Source organism: Equus przewalskii, chromosome 16 (assembly GCF_037783145.1).
Source record: "Equus przewalskii isolate Varuska chromosome 16, EquPr2, whole genome shotgun sequence".
In the NCBI taxonomy this organism is placed as follows: Eukaryota; Metazoa; Chordata; class Mammalia; order Perissodactyla; family Equidae; genus Equus; species Equus przewalskii.
In genome coordinates, this window is record NC_091846.1 from 70,176,982 (window position 1) to 70,198,523 (window position 21,542).

At 36.6% G+C, this 21,542-nt stretch overlaps 1 protein-coding gene across 2 annotated transcripts in view; it reads right to left on the minus strand.

The window, feature by feature from the left end:
* NALCN (sodium leak channel, non-selective) overlaps positions 1-21,542 on the minus strand; it is a 303,705-nt gene that overhangs the window by 260,216 nt on the left and 21,947 nt on the right. For both annotated transcript variants that reach the window (XM_070579234.1, XM_070579233.1), the window contains exons 4-6: positions 8,917-9,000; positions 7,605-7,744; positions 7,388-7,516 (exon numbers count right to left, since the gene is read on the minus strand). In XM_070579234.1, the coding sequence (XP_070435335.1) occupies positions 7,388-7,516; positions 7,605-7,744; positions 8,917-9,000 (353 nt within the window). The remainder of the gene's footprint in view (positions 1-7,387; positions 7,517-7,604; positions 7,745-8,916; positions 9,001-21,542) is intronic.

The window sequence follows — 21,542 nt, forward strand, 5'->3', positions numbered from 1 at the left end:
CAGTACTTTAGAGTCTTACGGGTCTAAGTTAACATTACTCTTGACAGCACAGAGCGTCGAGCTATATATTGGAACACAAGGATTGTCATCTCAGTTCAGTGATGAACCAACTTAATTACCTTGGGCAATTCACCTTAACCATTTGAGCCTCAGTTTCCTCATGCGTAAAAATGAGAGAAACTTTTCAGCTATTTAAAAAACAATTCCCAGAATGACCTCATCACACTTTTATATAAAAGAAAAGGTAAATAGAGTGAAACCATGTGCCCCATGTGTTCTGTTCCCATCCATCCACAAGACACACCAATGCCAAATGCAATCGCTCAAGACTTTATGTTCAAATTCTTCTCTTCATTACTCACAGTGTCGTCTTTCTCTACTGACATCCAACTGCTGTCACTGCTTGTTGTAACACATTTCGTGTTGGCCTTTTGTAATTATTGTCACTTATGAACATAACTATGCTTATCATTACTTAGCCCCTTTTAGAAATTGTTTTTCCCATATCCTTAGTGGGGCCACTTTATTTCATCTGTTCATTCATTCAAAATAATTATTTTTGATGGGTCTATTCTATGCCAAGCAACATGCTAAGAATGGAGATGACTAAGAAGGTATTTCTAACTCAGGGACTGTACTGCCTAACGTGAGAGAGAAAATAGGAAAGTAATGCCCACAGCAGAGCATGATGAACATTTAAAAGTTCTTTCTAGCATCACGGTGTTACAAAAGCTCAAAATAGAAACATCACTATGACTACTGCTGGTGGATGTTGAGTACTGGGAAACCTTTCCAGTAGGGGTGATGCTTGGAGTGACTAGACCCTAGTTCTAGGGGTGGAATACACAACAGCGTTCTGGAAAGTGGAAATGTCACCACCTGGGGGTACACAGGAGAGAGAGAGGCCAGGGAGCTGGGAGAGAAAGAGAACATTTTAACCCTTTCATTAGTAGGTGAAACTATTCACAGCTTTTTCTGAGGGATTAGAAACAACTAGTTGTTATCATAGCAAACAATTTTTAAACTACACTCTCAGAGATTTGCAGATTGGGAAAAAAGACAAGGATTTGTGCTTTCCTCAAAATGACACCATGTGACTGACACATACTGAGCTGACCACAACCTGTCCCTCATTTGTGAGAAAGGCCAAAAAGGCAAAAAACACTAACTTATAAACGAGATTATTACTTAATTTAGCAGCAAGGTTTTCACAAAATATGCCAACTATGGGAATTTACAGATAACAATCTTGTTTACACTATTCTTACTTTTTTCCCTTGAAGAACTGAAGATAAGCAGAAAATGCTGACTTTTCCATAGCCAAATTTGACCCATTTATTGTAAAAGACATTCACAGAGACCAAGCTACAACGTATTTCAGTTTGGAAATTGTCAGTGGTGCAAGAAGGAAGTACATAGCACAACAAATCCTTATGCAACAGACAACACTATGCACCTTAAGATCATTTTGTTATTTATTGCATCAATAAGTTTCTTTTCTATTTATATTGTATTATCTAGGAAGAAATCATAAATAGAAGAACACACTTCTGGTTAAACCCATGGAGTGAATTACACACACACACACACACGCACACAATCTTCACACCTGGGAGAACAGTGAATATGGCCTTTGATCACTTAGGTCATTGCTTGCCTCACTCTTAGTGGTGGGCATGAAAACAAGGTTCACTTTATTGCCAAAAGCTTAGCCCTCCATTTAGAGGTCGTCCTTCTCACTGCGTGTGCTGACAGCAAACCTGCTCTGGCTGTTACCCACCTTTTGGGTTCACCCCAGAGAATCACCTGGCTTTGGTTTCACTCTTATTTGACCTCTTCTTTCAGGATTAATTAAAAACTCCTATAAAGTGGCCTGGCTAATTCTAATGCTGGATGCTTCGGAAAACTAATCTCACCCCGGAATTTGCAGAGATGAAACCGTTCATTGATTTTTGAAAACTTTTAATTGCTCTGCCTGGACTTTTTAGAAGGATTACAAAACAAGATAAATAGTCTGAGGCAGGAAATATTATTGACATCACACCTCTTTTTATAAACTAGTAGATCTGGCACATTTTCTAAGAAATGAGGAAACAAATTCCCCCTTAACTGTTAAACTGAGAGTATTTCAATACAATTTTCCCTTTTCCTCATCCTTTCCTGGATGGCCAGATAAGCAAAGCTGTAAAGAACTGAATTCATCATGAAGCAAAATAGCAAATTTAAATATTTTTTAAATATTGCACAAAATTTAAATAACAGTATTTTATTTTTTAAAAGTATTTTAAATAGTCACCTTACTTAGTATATCCGAACAGTTTTTTTAATTATATATTTTCCCCAGGTTTACGTCTTTAACAATATCACTCACTACTTTGCCAATGTGGATAAGGGACAATCCATGTGACAGGGCCGGGAGACTGGCATCTGAGACAGGATCAGGCAAGGAATGGGTTCAAAAAGAACGTTAGGAAAGCCCAGTCTCGGGGCCCAGAAGAAGCACTGATCTGTTCTGAACTGGAAATGTGAAAACTGTTTTGAGGTTAGAAGACGAAGTCTACTACCCTTGACATTTTGAATCAAGGTCAAGAGCTTCTCAAGCAGTGGCTCTTCTCCCTTTGCTTCAGGAACTAGAATATCCAGAGGGAGAGGGATCTGCAAGGAGACAGCTGGCATGATGGAAAATGGCCACCAGAATGTGAGGCCAAGCATATAGGACTTCAGTTGGTAATTTCACCAATTAATTAATGTGTGGCAAGGAGCTATTTCCTCCTCTCTCTCAGGATCATAAAACATAATTTGCGCGATCACTTTATGAATATAAACTGCCTCGTCCATATTAGGAACTCAGAATACATTTACGTTTACTGGATGTGGTTTGGCAGAGTTGTGTGGCTGGAGAGCAGGGATGTTTCCCACTCCAGTAGGTTCCATCGTTTTGGGATGGTCAAATGAAGCCAATGGCTCCACAACGGTAAGAACGTGTAGCTACCTTACAAGTGAAGGCCTGAGAAGGATTTAGAAAGTACCAAAGCCCCTGTCCCCAGACGCCTCAACCACAAGGTGCCCTTGCCCAATTCAATCATTAGACCTAAAAACATCCAAGAGTCACTGAATGAATAAGCTCCACAATGCTTCTATTTTTACTTCATCTGACCTTTCCATTTAAAAAAACCTTATCATTTTGTGAACAGAATTTATAAGACAATACAGTCATGCGTTGCTTAATGACAGAGATATGTTCTGAGAAACGTGTTGTTAGGTGATTTTGTTGTTGTGCAAACATCAGAGTGTACTTACACAAACCCAGATGGTATAGCCTATCACAAACCTTGGCTATATGGTACTAATCTCATGGAACCACTGTTGTCTACGTGGTCCATCATTGACTGAAACATCTTTATGCAGCACATGACTATAATTCATTTATTTTGCAAGTGTCTTAAAGGGTAAACTTAAATTTTATTTGAACCAGCAATAGAAAACTGTCAAAAATCCAACATTATATCATCTCTGGTCTAAGTCTTAGTGATATTTTATAAAATACCAAGTCCTATAATCTGTCCCTGGGTGGGTGGCCATAGAACGTATTGTTCACACTGGGACTCTCCTGAGATCAAAAAGGAAGCTATCAGTAATTACTCTGAAACAATAGGGACACACCAGGATTGTCCTGAGCTTCTGTGATGTGTGGTCCCCTGCCTCTGGGTCTTAAAGCTAATGGTCCAGCCATCAGAAATATTTACCTGAACTCCTGGCTGAATCTTGCTCTCTGTATAGCAAACTTTCATATACTTAACATTTACATTTACTTATCTCAAAGATTTTCTAATTATCTCACTCTTGGGAATAAGATTTCATTATTTGATACTAAGCTATGAATAAATTTCTCTCCTTTCTCTGGAACGATAATAAAGCGTCAGGTAAGCGTTCATCTTTTCTATGTCACCTACCAGCTCAGTGTCACATGCTCCTCTTTTAGCTTGAGGGAGATTTCTGCCATCGTATTTGGCATTTTGCAACACCTGTTTCTGTCACGGGCCATTCCTGTACTTGAGTTTCTTCAGGATATGAACAGCTTTGCTTAGTCAAATGTCATTACTCGGTCCATAATTGCCTTAGGTCACCATTCGATATCGGAGAAGAATCTAAAGCTTTACAGTAGTGCTACTGTGGACAGAGCTAAGAGTCCCTTCCATCTGCTTTCAAAGAAACCAGCTCCATTTAAAAGCAAAACCGTGTGTATTGAGTTGCTTCCTTATTTATTCTGTTGGCCTCACAGATTATACATAATCAATTGCAGGGGTCAGCTGTGAAACCCAGGATATGCAGGTTTCTGAAGAGCCACATCTCTGCCTGAAAGCTCTCTCATTACTAGGCTATAGTGCATGCAAGTCAATTAAGCAGAAATTGGAACAATCGTTAAAGGACAACGATTAAGAGAAATGAGGTCATGAAAGCAACTGGCAACACTGACGGCTGGAAACACAACCTTCGTATCTGACCCAGAGATGTTTATGAGAAATTCCTAGTTAAGAAGCAACAGGAGGAAACAAAAAAGTTGGAAAAAATTTTAATTGGTACTTTTATGTGTTTTATTTTGACCTCCGACATTTTTTGAATATCTAAAAATAAAGTAAATTAATATGTGGGCTGGAACTAAAAGGTAAAATGGTTATCGACAATTTTTCTGCTTATGAGTAGAACTTTAAACCCCTTAATATTGAACTGAAAATTAAAAGAAAAATGGTATAAATGATTGGTCTCTGAAATAAATCATCAAACTTCTGAACATTGTTTTTATGAGCAACATCACTACCATGTTCCTAGTTATGTGTTTTCTTCTCAAAACAGTCAATTAAGAATCCCATAAAGAGAAGGCAGAATATATGTGTATGCACACAATGCTATCAGGCAGATATTACACATATGGGAAAAAGAGAAAATGCAGACACCCCCCCATACCTGCTATGTCTTGAGTAACTGAAAATTCTGCCAACATTTATGAAATTCTTCACAAATGGGAACTCCATTTTTAGGATAAAGCAATGAGCAGCAGCTAATATTCAGAATACAAGAGGTCTTTTCATATTTTTTTCAAAGACATTCATTTCTTAGTACGGAGTATAGTACAGAGCTGGCAGAGAGTACTTACTGAAGTGATTCAAGGGCCGTGAGTTCAGAAGCATTCCCAATTTGTATTCAATTTTATGTGTCAAAGTTTGCCAGCGTGATGCCTGATCTTCTAACTGTGTTAACAAGTTTCAGAATTCTCAAATTCTAACTTGGTTTTTAATAAAGTGGTAACTTTAAACCAACCTCCTGCATTCACTGCTGTTAGAACACAGCAGCTTTCTCATCCAGAGCTTTCTCTGTTCATCTCTATGTCTATTGTCTCACGCCCACACAATATCTTTTTCCACCTTTGTATTCATTCATGGAACAATCTAGACATATTCCACAGCCTACCTACACTTAAAAAAAAAAAACACCTACAGGTTTTCTTCCACGCATTTGTCTCTTCCTTCACCCACACAGTCAGCTCATTACTCACCACTTCCTCCAACTTTCCTACCCAGTGTTTGTACTAATTCACTGCTTTTCTAGGCTTTTAACATTGCTTTTCTATTTTTTAACCATTTCTCCTTCCCTGAATTGAGCCCCTTGCTTTCCTTTCTCTGTTCTTTTTTTATTTCCTCTTCTTTATCAATTTGTCATAACGTTATTATTATCTGTCCAGATATAATATATTACCAACCATGCCTTCAATAAACAGTTACTACGTACTTGCTCTGTGCTAGAATACTAGGTACTGGCGATAGGAGATGCATCTTCTCCACCCTTTCTCATATGTGTCCTCAGGAACCTCACAGTGTAACAAGGAAAATAGGAAAAAAATAGCTACGAGTGCCAGAATGTTAGTTCTGGCACGATGCACTACATTAAATTCTACTCCTTCCACTACAAACAACTAGAGCTGTTGGATAAATGGTAACATTTAAAAATGCATATCTGGGCTCACAAGAAAGAAAAATACATTCCAAAACGTCAAAATATAAGAGAGAACCAAAAACTGGAGGAAGGGAAGTACATGAGTTGACAAAATGATGCTGTGAATGGGGCTAAGTATCCGGTATCCAAGAGCTTGGGATTTAACACCCACACAAGGCAGAAGACAGGGTCCGGAGCCGAGGTGAGGCTGGGAGCTGGAAATGTGCCCCCATGCACAAAAACAAGTTGTAATTTAAAAGAGTTTCAGAGTGTGATGTTGGTGAAGGGGTAGTCAAATAGATCAATGGAGCACAATAGACCATAGGTGCAGACCCAAATATGGACGGGGAATTAGCAAATGAGAAGGCAGCATTAAATTCAGTGGGTAACAACACACAACAAATAGCACTGCAACAGTCACCCTACCATATGAAGAAAATTAGATTTCTACTTCACACTAAAACATTTGTAAACAATTTCAGTAAGGGATACTTGATATACGATAAACTGCACATATTAAAATGTAGATATTTGATAAATTTTGACCTATGTCCAGAACCACAATCAACATAATGAACATACTGGTCAACCTCAAAGCCTTCTTACTGTTTTTGGGTAATCTTTTATTCCTATGAACCCTTATCCTCAGACAACCACTGATTTCCTTTCTATCATTAAGAGATATGCTTGCATTCTCTAGAATTCCATATAAATGGAATTGCAGAATATGTAATCTTTTTCATCTGGCTTCATTCACCCAGCATAATCACTGTGAGATTCATCCAAGATGTTGTGTATATCAATATCTCATACTTTTTTATTGCTATATAGTATTCTTTATATGGATATATCACAATTTGTTTATCCATTTATCGGCTGATGGTAATTTGGGTTTTACCAATTTAGGCTATCACAAAGTCACTACATACATATAAGTCTTTGTATGGACAAACAGTTTCATTTCTCTGGTTAAATATCTGAAATGGAATGAATGGGATATAAGGTAGCTGTCTGCTCAAGTTTTTAAGAAACTACCCAACTGTTTTTCAAAGTAGTTATGCAATTTTCCATTCCCATCTTATTTAAACGAGAAATGTAAATACTCTGACAGTATTATGTCAGCACACTCCCCATTCTGCCACACTGAGGAAAATTTCTAAATGTACACTTTGAATTTGCTTAATCTACTTTCCCACAGGGGTACATTTTTCAGTCTGGCTTGTCTTGAATATTTGTCTTAAAAATTGGATGAAACAATTTTGAGAAAGCAGAGAATATAGAACAGAGTACCTAAACGCTTTTAAAACAATTAGACACAGAGGTTTTTACTCATGAAAATTGTAGACACTTCCTTGTTAATCACTTAGATTAAAACGCAGTTAGTAGATAAACTTACCCTGGTTTCGTGTCATTTACTACACAGTGAAAGGTAAATGTTCCAAACATCTGAACTCCTAAAATTCCATAAAGAAGTAAAAAGAAAAGTAGGAAAATTGAAACGCTCCATATTTGTTCTCCGGATCGCCTGGGGAAAACAAAGCAGGTAAAGTAGGTGAAATTTACAGGAAGAGTCATAAACTTTTCCCCGTAACTTACATAAAAGCAGTGCTTACTTTAAAATATTTGTAATTCTGGTCCTTGGTAGTTCAAATCGGAAATAAATCCGGAATGCCCGGATCATAATTAGTGGCCGTGGGATCCGTAACATGCCCCAAGGTGACATCTGATCAACGATATCAGCAATTTCAAATACCTATAAGTTAAGAGGTGAACGAACAAGTTTAGACTTTCCTTTAGCATTGCTTATAGTCATGGCATATACAGACAGCATCAGTAGGTGCATCCTGCACCCTGAACTTCACCCTACATTATTTTCCACCAAAATCAATTTTCTTTTGAGTATATTTTGAAGCTATAGCTATCTTAAGAGAAATAAATAAATAAACTAATGAAAGTGTCATTAATCTTGTTCATCTGCTGTATAATTCGTTTTTATTACAAAAACAAGTGCCAAGTTAGAATATGGAATAACTATGCTAAGCCTTCCTCACTAACGATGTTCTTTAGTGGAACTTCCTGAGTATTCAGAAAATAAAGCAATGGAGAAGGAGTTAAAAATATTATGAAAAAAATATAAGAAAGAATTGTACCATTTACTAACAAAGGCAAAATGATAATTAGAAAACACTTGTCAATCATACAATAGCTATTAAATGGAGAAGAGTACATTAATATGCAGGGTGAAATTAGACTGTTGGAAAGGTGAGCTTTATAAAAATAAGGACAGTTTATCAATAAGCACTTTAATGAGTTCATAGGATACACTCTGAATTTATTTTACTCTGAATTTTTTAATGAAGAATATGGTAACTTTAGTGGAATTAAATGCAAAATCAAGCCTGAATGCATGGGAATGAATTCTACTGTTTTCCAACAAAATCCCTTCTTTAGGCCTTTTTAATAACATATGTTCCCATTTTCATAGTAAGGCAATTTCTATTTGGAATATAGTATATTATGTTGACCAACATATATACCAATGTATCTATATTTAGCTGCTTTTAGTCAAGATTTAGTCACACAAAAGACTGGAATTTTTTTTTAATTCAATATTTTATTCTAAAAATACAGAAACCTCATCCCATATTCTTTATTTCAATGAATATATTTTTATATCTGTTTAATAAGAAATAATTTTCTACAGTATTGATTTTCATTTCTGATTAAGAAATAATTTCCAGATGTGACTGACAATGTTTAAAATGTTAGCCTTTTTTTAATCAATAAACATTTAAAATAACAGTGTTGTAGAAAATTACACAATCACATTTGATATAGATTCTTTAATACTTCCACTTAGATTTTCAATGCAAAATAATGCCCATTTTGGAAAACACCCCTTTGTAATTTAAAAGTTTCCATTACCTGTAACACCAATGAAACCCAGAGGCAAAAGACCATAAATCCATCAAAAACACACCAGCGATCTTTCACATAGGAACTATCCCCCTAAAAATAAATTTCACATGGTGTTATTAGGAAAAATGAATAATTTCAAAAAACATCTGTGGAGGGAAGAGTGAACTGTTAATTCAGTAAAAGCTAGCCACAATTTTTGTATTATAATTGAACAGATTTTCAAAAGGAATGCTTGTAGCATTTTAAACGGAATTCTACACGAGTAAAATAATCTATAAAACACAAGTAACTGCAGAACTTTGTGTGTAAAATTTTGAATTCACGCAAAGGGAAAAAGCACCACTATCTTTTCTTAGCCACACAGACTCTACTACGAAAGGAACCAGGGGCCATCCAACTCCACAGGCAGCTTAGGTCCTAAAACAACTGTCTCTACAAGAGCCAAGAGCACACAGTGGTCAGCGTGAAGGCCTTTCAGCCTGTAGGATCGACCACCATTAGTGGGAAATTAGCCAGGAATTCATCTCGAGCTAAATTAAAACTGAAGAAGAAACCTGCCTCCATTTTCAAAGGGAACATATATTGACTTTAACTCCAATTATATATGTAAAAGAAAGATAAAGAAGACACGCTACTTCCATTTAACAGTCAATCTACTGTGACATTGGGATTTAGAAAATGGGAATTTCAGAAAAATTTTCCTTTGGAATAACAAAACAGAAAACCTCAAGAGGTTGGAATTGGAAATCTTAAATAGAAAGGCCTTTGTTTTCTTAGTCCTGCCCCATTAAGTCACGAGGACTGCAGTAATCCATGAAACTCAGTTCTGGAGCCAGTCACATCTATCATTACCAGCTTTGATTGAACCTGCTTAGAAAATAAAAATAGAAACAGAATGCCAAGATTTTAAGTAAAATAATAAAATACGTTGCAGAATATTTATGAAAATGAAACAATTTCCAGAACCTTCCACCCTTAGTAACAAATAGGTTATCAAAAAGTTTCCTTGAGCAGTTTGCAGAAATAATTTGTAATTCACAAAACTAACGGTATGATAATAAAAATTACCTGACCCAGATATGAAGTGTAAACTCAACTTAGTAAACACTGGGCAAGCTCCCACTTTACATAAGGGGGTGTATAATGCTTAGTGGAACACACACACCCACACACACACAACAATCTTGTGTAGAAAAACAGATATGTACACACTGAGCTAATATATAAGGCAGAATAACTTATAATAAAGCTATAAATATGGTGGGAAAGATGGGAAGATTAATTTTATGGAGAGTTTAGAGAAAACAATGCTAGTTCCCAAGAGAATGTACAAATAATTTTATCAATGGGAAGAGAATTAACCAAACTTAGTGTGTTTTTGAGAAAACCCACAATAGACATGAAAGCAAAATCTGAGGCTTGGAGTCTGGGTGGCTAGGAGGGCAATGACCCTGTTCAACTGAGTGTTATGATCATCCTATGATGACTTAAACCTGTTGAAGAGAAAAACTATATCTCAGGACATCACTGGTTATGTATACACATCTGCACATATTAAACATAGAACAAATAATTTAAGGATATTATAGTTGTCTTCAAAACCTCATGAAGTATCTTTTACTATAAGTGTCGTATTTGCCTTTATACTGCACAATTAACTGAAAATATAAATTAATTATAATTTATACTGCACAATTAACTGAAAATATAAATTAATTATAATCTAAATATAGACAAGATAGCCCATAAAAATTCAATTTTCTCTGCACCTAACTTTGATTCACATCCAAAAAAATAATGGAATATAAATTATCTAAAGTTGTTTTGAAGGTTCCCTTGAGTTGCTTAGTATATAAATATATTTATTTGTACATTCATTCATTCACTCAATGTGTAGGACATCTCTGTGCTCTGGGGCAGTGTTCAAGGCACCAGTGACACTGGAGTGAACAAAACAAAAACTCCTGCCCTTATGTAACTTACATTCTCAGTTAATTTAAAAAAATGTAAAACATACAGTATATGCTAATAGTGTTATGCAGAAAAACAAAAGTGTATATATTCAAATTGACTTTTATTAAACAAATGTGTTCTCTACTTGTATGCTGGGAAAAAGGGAGAGAAAAATCTCTTGATCTTTATTTTAAGTACTAGGCATATTGTGATTCTTTAAAAAATGCAAATAATTCCAAAAATGAAAACTGAAATTTTATGGGACTCAGCAAAGAAAATTTTAAGATAGGAACAATTAAAAGTAAATGTTATGCATGGAAAAGAATAACTATAAATCATTGAGTACATAGGTACCCAAACAGGATGAGTTTATATGGTATTTTTCCCAAGTAGTATTATTTTATTTCTTTTTTTGTCATTAAAAAAGGTTATATATAGTGTCACTACAATTAACCTCTTTTGTTTTTCATAATCTGCTTTAGTAAGAAATTATATTCAATAAAATACAACATGAGAGCTTCTCATTATATTGAGGATTATTTAAAATGTAAAAAGTGAGGATAAACAGTGATATTTCCCTGGGAGAGGAACAGAGCGGCCAGGAACCAAGGGTGAAAGAAAGATACACTTTTCTCAGGATATCCATTCACATGTCTTTTGACTAATGTTCATATATTACATTTTTTAAAACAGATTTTTAAAACTAAATTTTTAAAAAAATTTAGCTTTAACAAAAATCACTTTGTCAGTTGGCACAAATAAAATCAAATTTGAGAAGTCTGGCTCTCACAAATTCAGAATGTAAAGCTATCAATAACAGAGTTAGCTGAATTTTTGTTTCTTATTTACTATACAAATTCGTTTGCTAAGAAAATTGATGTTGCAAAGCTGACCTAAAGCCTATTTTGAACTATATAAAAGGATGGATTATTTTGAATCATTTTAGAAACCCCAGTGGAGATCCTGAATAAAGCAAAAGCATGCAAACACATTCTAATTTCGAATGACCTCCTGGTTTAGCAAAACTTCTACTTTATAACACAGAAAACTATTTCTGAGTTAGGAAGTAATTTTAGTTGCATTGTTGGAGTTGCTTTAGACCTTCCAGAAATTCACAGTGGCATTTACCTGTCGCCAATAAGACCACCACACACTAGATGGTATATGATGATCAATTAGAACTGACTTCTTTTTATTTTCCTGGTAAAATATGTGAAATAATCCACTAGGCATAAGTTTTACATATTATATTTCGGTTCATGTTCCCAAGAGTCAACCAATATTTATAAAAACCTTTAATAAGCAGCATTATAGTGAACTGGGACACAAAGACCAGTAACACTCAGATTTTCCCCACCTTTTTTTTGACCTTTTCTTCTTTACGGTTCATTGTTCTTCAGGCTGTTCTGTCTTCCTGAAAAATTCTCCCAAGTCTGTGTCAACTTTTTCCTCCAGACTCTGATCTGACCACAGCCTCCTCTGATCAGCTTTAGCTCACACTTCATGCAACAACTGGCAACTCGGCTCATGTATATAAACAATGTTCATATCGTGCAACTTACAGAATAGTTCTTTGTAACCCCCACCTGGTGGTTTAATAAATTTATAGTTTAGTCCCTCCCTTTTATCAGATATAAGGGCGAAATCTGAGTTTCCTACTTAAATCTTCTCTAAACATATTCTCTGGTGCTGCATTAAAAAAAAAAGTCTATCCCTCACTGGAAATGCCTGAGTCTGTTCTGAAGATCAGTAGCACCTTGAGACTTTAAACAAGACAATTTCAGGTGGTATTCCCAGCACCTGGCACAGAGTATGACATACAGCAGATATTGAATGAATGATAAGCACAAGAACGATGTCTTAGAGATCCTCTGTAGATTCCAATGCATACAGTAAGAGGTCAATTCGTACACTTTATGAAGGCACCCATTCACTAAAACTATTGGTATCATTCCTTAAAAGAAATGATTCTTTGACTCCTGGCAAAGAGAGAAAGATGTAATATCTTTCAAGGTAATTTCTTAAAGTTAAGACTCTTTTCCTATGTGACATGAAAAATCACAGATGAAATTATGGGATAACTTTTGGATACTTCCTGAATTAGTATGGTTTGAATAAGCAGAGTCTACATGCCATGCAAATAGGAATCGGGTCAAGGTTTATGTCATTTGTGCATTCTAATGTAATTATAAATATGACTGAATTGAAATTGATATCATATTAATCATTATCAATAATCACTAAGGCTCCTTAAATCTAAAATATCTTTTAATAAATAGAATACAGACTTTGAAACCTTGCACTTTGAAATATAATCTCTTATTACATTTTGTGTCTGACATACTTATTAAATTGTCTCTTTTTCAATTTGCATGTTCAAAGTCTCTTACCATAACTGGTTAAAGGTTGTTATGATTCAATTTATAAGTATGTCCAGATCCTTTTAAAATCCCACTGTATTAATGCCTGTTATAATATTTGCAAAAAATAAACTGTCCCTTTTCTCTGCTTACAATATACGTAACGAGAACCTATCACACATGAATGCACAGTGGTACTTGAGAAATTTTAGCACCGCAAAAAAGAAAGGAGAGTTTTAATTTGTTTGTTGCATCAACAAGACATTGAAGGCAGAGAGTGTGTGAGCTGTGGGCAGAAATCAGCATGCTGGTGGTTAGGGAGAGGAGTTATTCAAGAGCTTTCCATCAAATTTTAAAAAGGTAAACACTTGGAGGCTGCCAATCAATTATACAGTATAAAAGACTACCTTAAATGGCCATGCAAGTATTTAACAAGCAGAGACACCAAACACACTTACCTGAAGACATCTATAGGGATATAGTTTGCAGTAACAAAATGATACACACTTGTCTCGTTTCATGAGCACATGATTTATTGCTCTGAGTTCCTAGGGCCCATCTGTCACTGTGTCTCAGCATTATTATTTATTGCTTCAACAGTGCTCAGAGGATACATGTTACTTTTACAGAGGTCTATTGCCAGATGAAAAACAGACAACTGAGAATTGTCTGAAGAATTCAGTCTGAAATACCTGGGATGCTCTGCAATAGCACAAACATCTATCACCCAAAGGGGTATTTTTTGCCTCTAGAGATCTGGTGAGCTAGAATGTTTCTCAGAACAGGAATCAGTGGGAGAGGCAGTTAGAAACAAATCACGGGGAGTGGGAATTAATTGGCAGATACCTTCAAGCTTTGGAAACATTATACAATACGTGAGTCCTTAAAATAAATACATTCCTCTAACAAAAAGTTTTAAAGACATTTCTTGCTAGAAGGACTTTCTGCTTCAGTTTCTCTCTCCTCTAGTGCATCAAGCATGTTACTGCCACAGTGAACTTCTCAAATACAAATTAGATCATGTCACTCTTGGATTGGAATCCCCCATGCATCTTTACCAACCACAGAAAGAAGTCTGAGCTCTTCGCAGAGCATGCACAGCTCTCCATGGTACAGCCAGGCCTGCCTTCACAGAATCCTCTGCAGCTGCTCCCTGTGCACATCCCATCTGCTACTGCTAAATACTCAGAGCTCTCCAAAGCACCAGGCTGTTCCACGCCTTTGTGTCCCGGAGGACTCCTTTGCTCGCTCTGTGAAATCCTTCACTTGCATCCCCCATCACCTGTGCCACAGACCACATTTACTCACCCCTCAAGACATCACTTTACAGTGCTCTTTCTTCAAGGCTTCTATGATATCTCCAAGCAGAGTTCTTCACTCTTTTTTTGCGCCCCCTCCTTCCCATACCTTTTACAGACCACTAAAGCATTTTCACAAAACACTGAAGGTCTATCTCTCACTATCTGAATTCTTACTATACAAATATTTGCTACTTGTAACATTTGCAAAAATATTTGCCCCAAATCACTATGCAACTAGAAGAACCGCTATAATGACTTCGCACACGTGCCAGCGGAAACATTTGAGTTGTCAGTGAAGCCTGCAAGAAGGTACAGTGTGCAATGCAGGCCTAGCTCTGTTGTTCTTTTGGGCTAAATCTTATGCTGGCATTGTTAACCTACCTAATAATGGGTACGTTTTAAGTGCATCACTGCCTTCCTCCTCCCTATGTTCCCTCTGAAGGTTAGCCTTTCACGGGACCCAGGACTTGAGCCTACCAATCTCAGTCCATTTGATTGTATTTCACCAATTTTAAGACATACTTCCCCTTGTCCTCAACAGAGTTTAACACTTCTGAATTTAGAAGGTATCTTATAATGTATCAATTAAAATCTTACATCGTACAAAGTGCAATTAGCAGCATTTTTTTCTTTCTTAAAGACCTGTAAAGTGATGCCGCATCTTATAACTGATGACCTTGATTCAATAAAACACAGTAGATAGTACTTTAATATATTTTTCTTTGCTTATTTACATAAGAGCACACGTTCCCATTTTTGTTGGATGCATACAAAACATCCCATACTGAATTCAGTAAGTAGAAACAATTGAACGATGGGTGTTTTAAACGCTGTTTATTACACAGCACTATGCAGGTAGACTGTTGTCTAGTATTAGAGAGTGATTTAGTGTTATTTGAAGAAATCGGTTGGGGCTGTAATGCATTACTAATTTCCATTTAAAATAATGGAACACAGGCTCCTGTTTTCTGAAAATATGCTACCCAACATGTTTTCAGGAATAGACTGGAAGCAAAAAATGAGGAGTGGGCTGCACATGCTTTACAAGCCAATTGCACAAAGTGGGCCAGGCGTTTGAGGACAGAGCCGCAGCTCGGTTTTGCCCCTTCCCCAAGGGCAGTTACAAGCTCATTGTGAGTGTCCAATCAATGTTTGATGAATGATTAAAGGGAAACTCGGAAACTGTACTTGGGTTTAAGACTATAACTCTCGCTTATATTTATATTATACTTATATCCCAAATATCTTAAACTTTTAATATTTTAAATTTATACATGGTTCAATATACTTGGCAGACCACTAGGTCAATAAAAATAGTGGAAAACACTAGACAGCCACAGCTTCAGTACTTTTGTTTGGAAAAATAAAGCTTCTGGGTTTGGTTTGTTGCAATAATTTTATAAGCTAGGTATTATTAGATTACATTATCTTAAGCATTAGGTATGAATTTTAGGTGTACCAGAACACTGCCAAATCAGGCTAGGTATAATTTTAAAGAGTTGTGTATGATAAATGGGTAACAATACACTGGTTTGCGTCTATAAATATCTTATTATAGGCGAATATAGTTTTATGCATGGAAAACACTCTTCGAAAATCACAAGACCAGCACTCCCCAAATCTCCGACATAGGTAAACATTGACTCACACGTACTCCTCTACACAGAAGACTATGACATACTAGAGTTACTCGCTTACAAACTAAATCTCACTGTTCCTAAGAAATATTTTAGTTGAAAATCAGTGAATACTAAACATTTAATATCTGAACAGGTAAAACACATAGCTCTGTTCCAAACAATATGAAACTCATTAAGAAAATTATAACCTGATGTTTAAAATAGAACACGATGTGCACCTCTATACTCATAATGTCCCTACATACATAGGAAAAACACAAGTTTAAGTCCTATATGTGAACAAACACAGCACATATTTGCAAATTATTCTGGGTAAAGAGGCTAAAAACCTGAGTGACAGATTAAAAACTCAGTGTGGTTGGCAAATGAATTAGGGAGAAAAGCATGGAAATGTCCTGAAAAAAATGTTTTTAGCAGACAAGTGCTTAATAAAAGTTTAAAAACTTATAGCAAGGTTAATTGATAAGGGCACAGTAATTTAAACTTGAGTAACACGAGGTCCTCTAAAAAATTCTCACAGGGCATGTGGCTGACGTATTTCATTATGACGTCACAAATACCTACATATGTACATATTTCACATGCACATGTAAAACAAAAACAAATTTACAAATACAGAAATACAAAGCCAATAACATTTAAATTACAACATAAATTCACTGTGACAGACGATATTTTTGCTAAAACTAACTCTGATTAAAAGTTTAAGGGTTTTTTCCAAGCTTTCTTGTATAATTGACAATTAAAAATTGTATATATTTAAGGTATGCAACTTGATGGCTTGATATACATATAGAACTCAATAGCAAAAAATAAATAAATAATCAAATTTTAAAAAGGGGAAAGGATTTGAATAGACATTTCTCAAAAGAAGACATTCAAGTGGCCAAGAGTTAGATGACAATGTACTCAACTTCATCCATCATCAGGGAAATGCAAATCAACACCACAATGAGATATCACCTCACACCTGTTCGACAAGAAATAAGTGTTGGTGAGCATGTGGAGAAAAGGGAACCCTCGTGCACTGTTGGTGGGAATGTAAATGGGTATGGCCACTACAGCAAACAGTACACAGGGTCATAAAAATATAGAACTGCCTTATGATCCAGCAATCCTATTTCTGGGACAGCAAGTGCACTTTTAAATACAAGCATGTGATCTCAAGTCCAATTTACTCTTTAATCTGTGTCTAACATGCATGTTTGCAGAAGTATGTGCTACAAAAATGATATTAATAAAGTTATGACTTTTTTGGGAAGGCCACAACAGCAAAAGTTCAAGGAGATGATACATTTAAAGCTTGGTTCAGGATAATCAGACCTCATATCCAACCATATTTAACCCAAATCTCAGCTGGCATTTAAACATTGAATACCAGTTTTAACGAGACCTGAAGCTGTCCTGGCTTCTTCAAGATAATGTGAGCAATGTGATATTATTAAAATCTGCATTATGTCATGTTTAATCCAATTACTTCTGAATGAAAAAAGAAAAACCATATCTGATGTTAATTTTCAATTCTTAGACATTGAAAATTTTTAAAAATTGGTTTTAGTAAATAACTTATCATCCAAATGTTGACAGAAGTCAGAAATACTAGAAATGGCTCATTTGTAGCATTTTGAAAACAACCTGGTCATAAACCAAGTTTTTTCTTTTTTAACAATTGCTTCAACTTCTAATATTTAAACTATTAAAACCTCTGTTCACTCAACGCTCTATTCACTTGGAATGAATATATAATTTATGTATCAAGTCCACCTCTGTTCTTTTTATCATTAGACTGTGACAATTAAAGTCATGCCTACTGTTATTTTCATGATGTTAAAGTCATCTTAATTCATCAAATAACTCAAGAAACAAAACTAGGGAAACGGCATGCCTTCATTCATTCAAGTTGGGATGTCAAAAAAGTCAACACATGGTAATTTCAAACCCAAAGTGCTCCATCCAGACTATTCAGAGATTGCCATTGCCTGAATGACCAATACAAGTGCCAAGGCCCTTGGGAATCACAAAATTTAAAAGAGGGCCAGGCTATGCTGGGGAGTAAAGTTACAGTTGCATAAAAGATTCTTCTTGTACTCTTAAAATACCAACTTTCCTTCAAGTTGACATCCTGGTTTAGCTACCAATTTTCAGAATTTTATCTAAACCTAATGCTTTGAATTAACTGGCTTAACACTAGTGAGACCCAGACCATTTTGGAATCATGCTGAAATCCATTAGTTGAGGCATGGCAGGTGCCCACAGCTCCCACGGACCAACAGTTTCCCAGGGGGCTGTGGATCACATCTTAGAGTCAGGCTGTGTTTCCTAGGGCCCAGCTTACTGCACTCACAACAGACTCTTGGTGAGTCTCTGGGTTTCCCGGTTTTTGGTAAGCCCATTGGGACTGCTGTGGCTTTGACAGTTCAAGTCCAAGGCCTATACTGAACTGAATTTCTCCTTTTGTATTTCTACCCTAATTTTCTGTGAGTCACCCTACAAACTTCATAAAGCCTTTTCCAAACCCACCTTCAATACTGACAACAGCAAGCAGCTGGCTGGTCAAGTGACTAGCTGGAACTGATTGTGCAACGAGTTGAATTGCGTCCCCCCAAAATCCATGTCCACTCCGAACCTCAGAAGGTGACCTTGTTTGGAAATAATGTCTTTCAAAGATGTAATTAGTTAAGATGAAGTCATTCTGGATTGGAGCAGTGATTGGTGTCCTTAAAAGAAGAAGAGAGAACACACAGAGATACACAGAGGGAAGAAAGCCACGTGAAGACAGGAGCAGAGAATGGAGTGATGCAGCTGCGAGCTAAGGAATTCCAAGGATTGCCAGGAGCCACCAAAAGCTGGGAAAAAGCAAGGAAGGGTTTTTCCCTGGAACCTTCAGAGAGATCAGGGCCCTGCTGACACCCTGATTTTGGACTTGGGGCCGCCAGAATTGTGAGACAATAAATTTCTGTTGCTTTAAGCCACCAAGGTTGTTACAGCAGAACTAGGAAACTAATACAAACTCCAAAGTACTTATCGGCTCTTTCAAGTTTATTTCTTTAAAGGGCACTCTGACAATGCAATCAAAGTAGGGAAGTCAGGCAGTAACAAACTCTTTGAGAGCGATGCTGGGGTGCTTAATAAATGCATCTGTGGACGAGCTTCCAGCCTCACTCCCGTCCTTCATCTCTTTTATCAGAAGCATCAAATTGCATCCTCCACTTCCCACATTTCTCCTGCATATCCTTATACCCTAATCAACCAGATATTCACTCTTAGAGTTTTGGACACTGACTTCTGAGGACAAAGACAGAAAAAGACCTGTGTCCCAGGTTCACAGGGTCACCAGTGGCGGTGTGTGGACCAGACTGTTCTCAAGTATTACCTGTGCTGAGGTTATTGCTGCCCTGAATGCAGAACTCCCTGGAATGTATTTTTTAAGCTTGAAATCCAGTCCCTCATTCACTCAATGAGCCCAGAAAACGTTCCAAAACTTCCTTTAAAAAAGAAAAAAAGGCAGCCAGGATTTGGATTTTTCACCAAGGACTAAAAACCCTGAATACTATTAATATTATCACTTCTTCACCTGGTTCAGCTAATTTTAAGCAATTCCCATACAGCAAGGCAGCTGTGCTAACACAAAGTAGGTGCTAAATAAACTACTATACACGTTAAACAGTTGACTCAGTTTGGATAAGATCATGATGGTAGCTTTTTTGAATCTCACAAATCTCCTAAGAAAATAGACAAAGCAAGTGGATAGCCTAGGAAAACATTTCCATGGATATAATCTTGAATAAAACTAAGTGACAACATAGTCCAAAATAAATACCAAACTATTGGCAATATCAAGATCTAGTTAAGACCACAGCTTGGGAAGGTTGTAGAGAGAAGACGTGTAGGGAAGTTCTGGCTGACCTAAGAATTCCATAGCATAAAACACTATCAAATACTAGTGAAGTACTGAGTGGAACCCTCAGAAAGCAGACCTGAGAATAATTGGCAAAATCTGTAGAAATGCAATGTGGCAAGTTGAAAATTGTAGGTAAATGAAAAACAAAAAAAAATAAACAACCATCACCAATGTCCACCACAGGGCTGCAGGAAGATCAGAAGTAACAGAACACCCTCATCTCTCAAGCGTACCTAATGAAAACTCCTTTCCAGGATACCAGAAACCCACACGCAAGAAAAACTCTTGGAGTAGAATCCAAATTCGGTAGGGCAGGAACCTGGGGACACAGGACAAGAAGCCAGCCTTCATTTAGAAGAATAACAGGGGCCGGCTTCTTAGCTGAGTTAAGTTGATGTGCTCCGCTTCGGCAGCCCACACTTTCACTGGTTCAGATCCTGGGAGCGGACACGGCACCACTCGTCAGGCCACGCTGAGGCGGCGTCCCACATACCACAACTAGAAGGACTCATACTAAAAAATGTACAACTATGTACTGGGGGGATTTGGGGAGAAAAAAGCAGAAAAAAAAAAAGAAGATTGGCAACAGTTGTTAGCTCAGGTGCCAATCTTTTAAAAAAAAAAAAGAACAATAGTTAGAATATATAACAAAAGATAAGACCCCTTTACTGATATCAAAAAGACAAAATATAAAAGCGTAAGTATAACAAAACATGTGCAAGTCTATAGGAGGAAAACTATAAAACTCTTGTAAGACACAAGAGCAAAGTTGGTAGAATGGAAAGACTTGCCTCTGATTTGGGATAGGAAGAATTGTGTGTGGCACGAATAACCAAGAGCAAAGCCAAAGACATTGGCAACAGGGAAAAGCAATTGCAACTTACATCACAAAGGGCTAATATGCACAACACACACAAAATGCCCAAAATTGAAATGAAAAATAATAACAACGTGAAATGGCCTTTATAGACAGAAAATCAGACTCAATCTCACTCTCAAAAGAAAAATGCAAATGAAAACCACAGGGAGTTACTATATCCCACATCAGATTGGCAAATATCCACAGGTTCAACAACCTATTTTGCAGTGACAATGGGGGCCAGAGGCATCTGTGTACATCTCTGGTCAACAGTCTAAATGGCTCAGGGAATATGGAGTATATAGAAACCATTAAATGGAACCACCAGGAAGCAATCAGCCAAGTCTATAATGTAGAACATCCCAGAAGACGAAAGGCTCATTTCTGCACTGGATCAAGGACATGGAAAACTTTTTTTCAGAGTGTGTGGGGCTGAGACTTAAACAAGATTTAAAAATACAACAATTAAATACACTCCGTGAACCTGGTTTGAGTCCTGATTCAAAGAAGCTAACTGTAAAAGGAAATATTTGAGACAATTGGGGAAATACGAATATGGATTGGGTACTAGCCTACATTAAGGAATTATTGTTAATTTTGCTAGATGTGATAATGGTA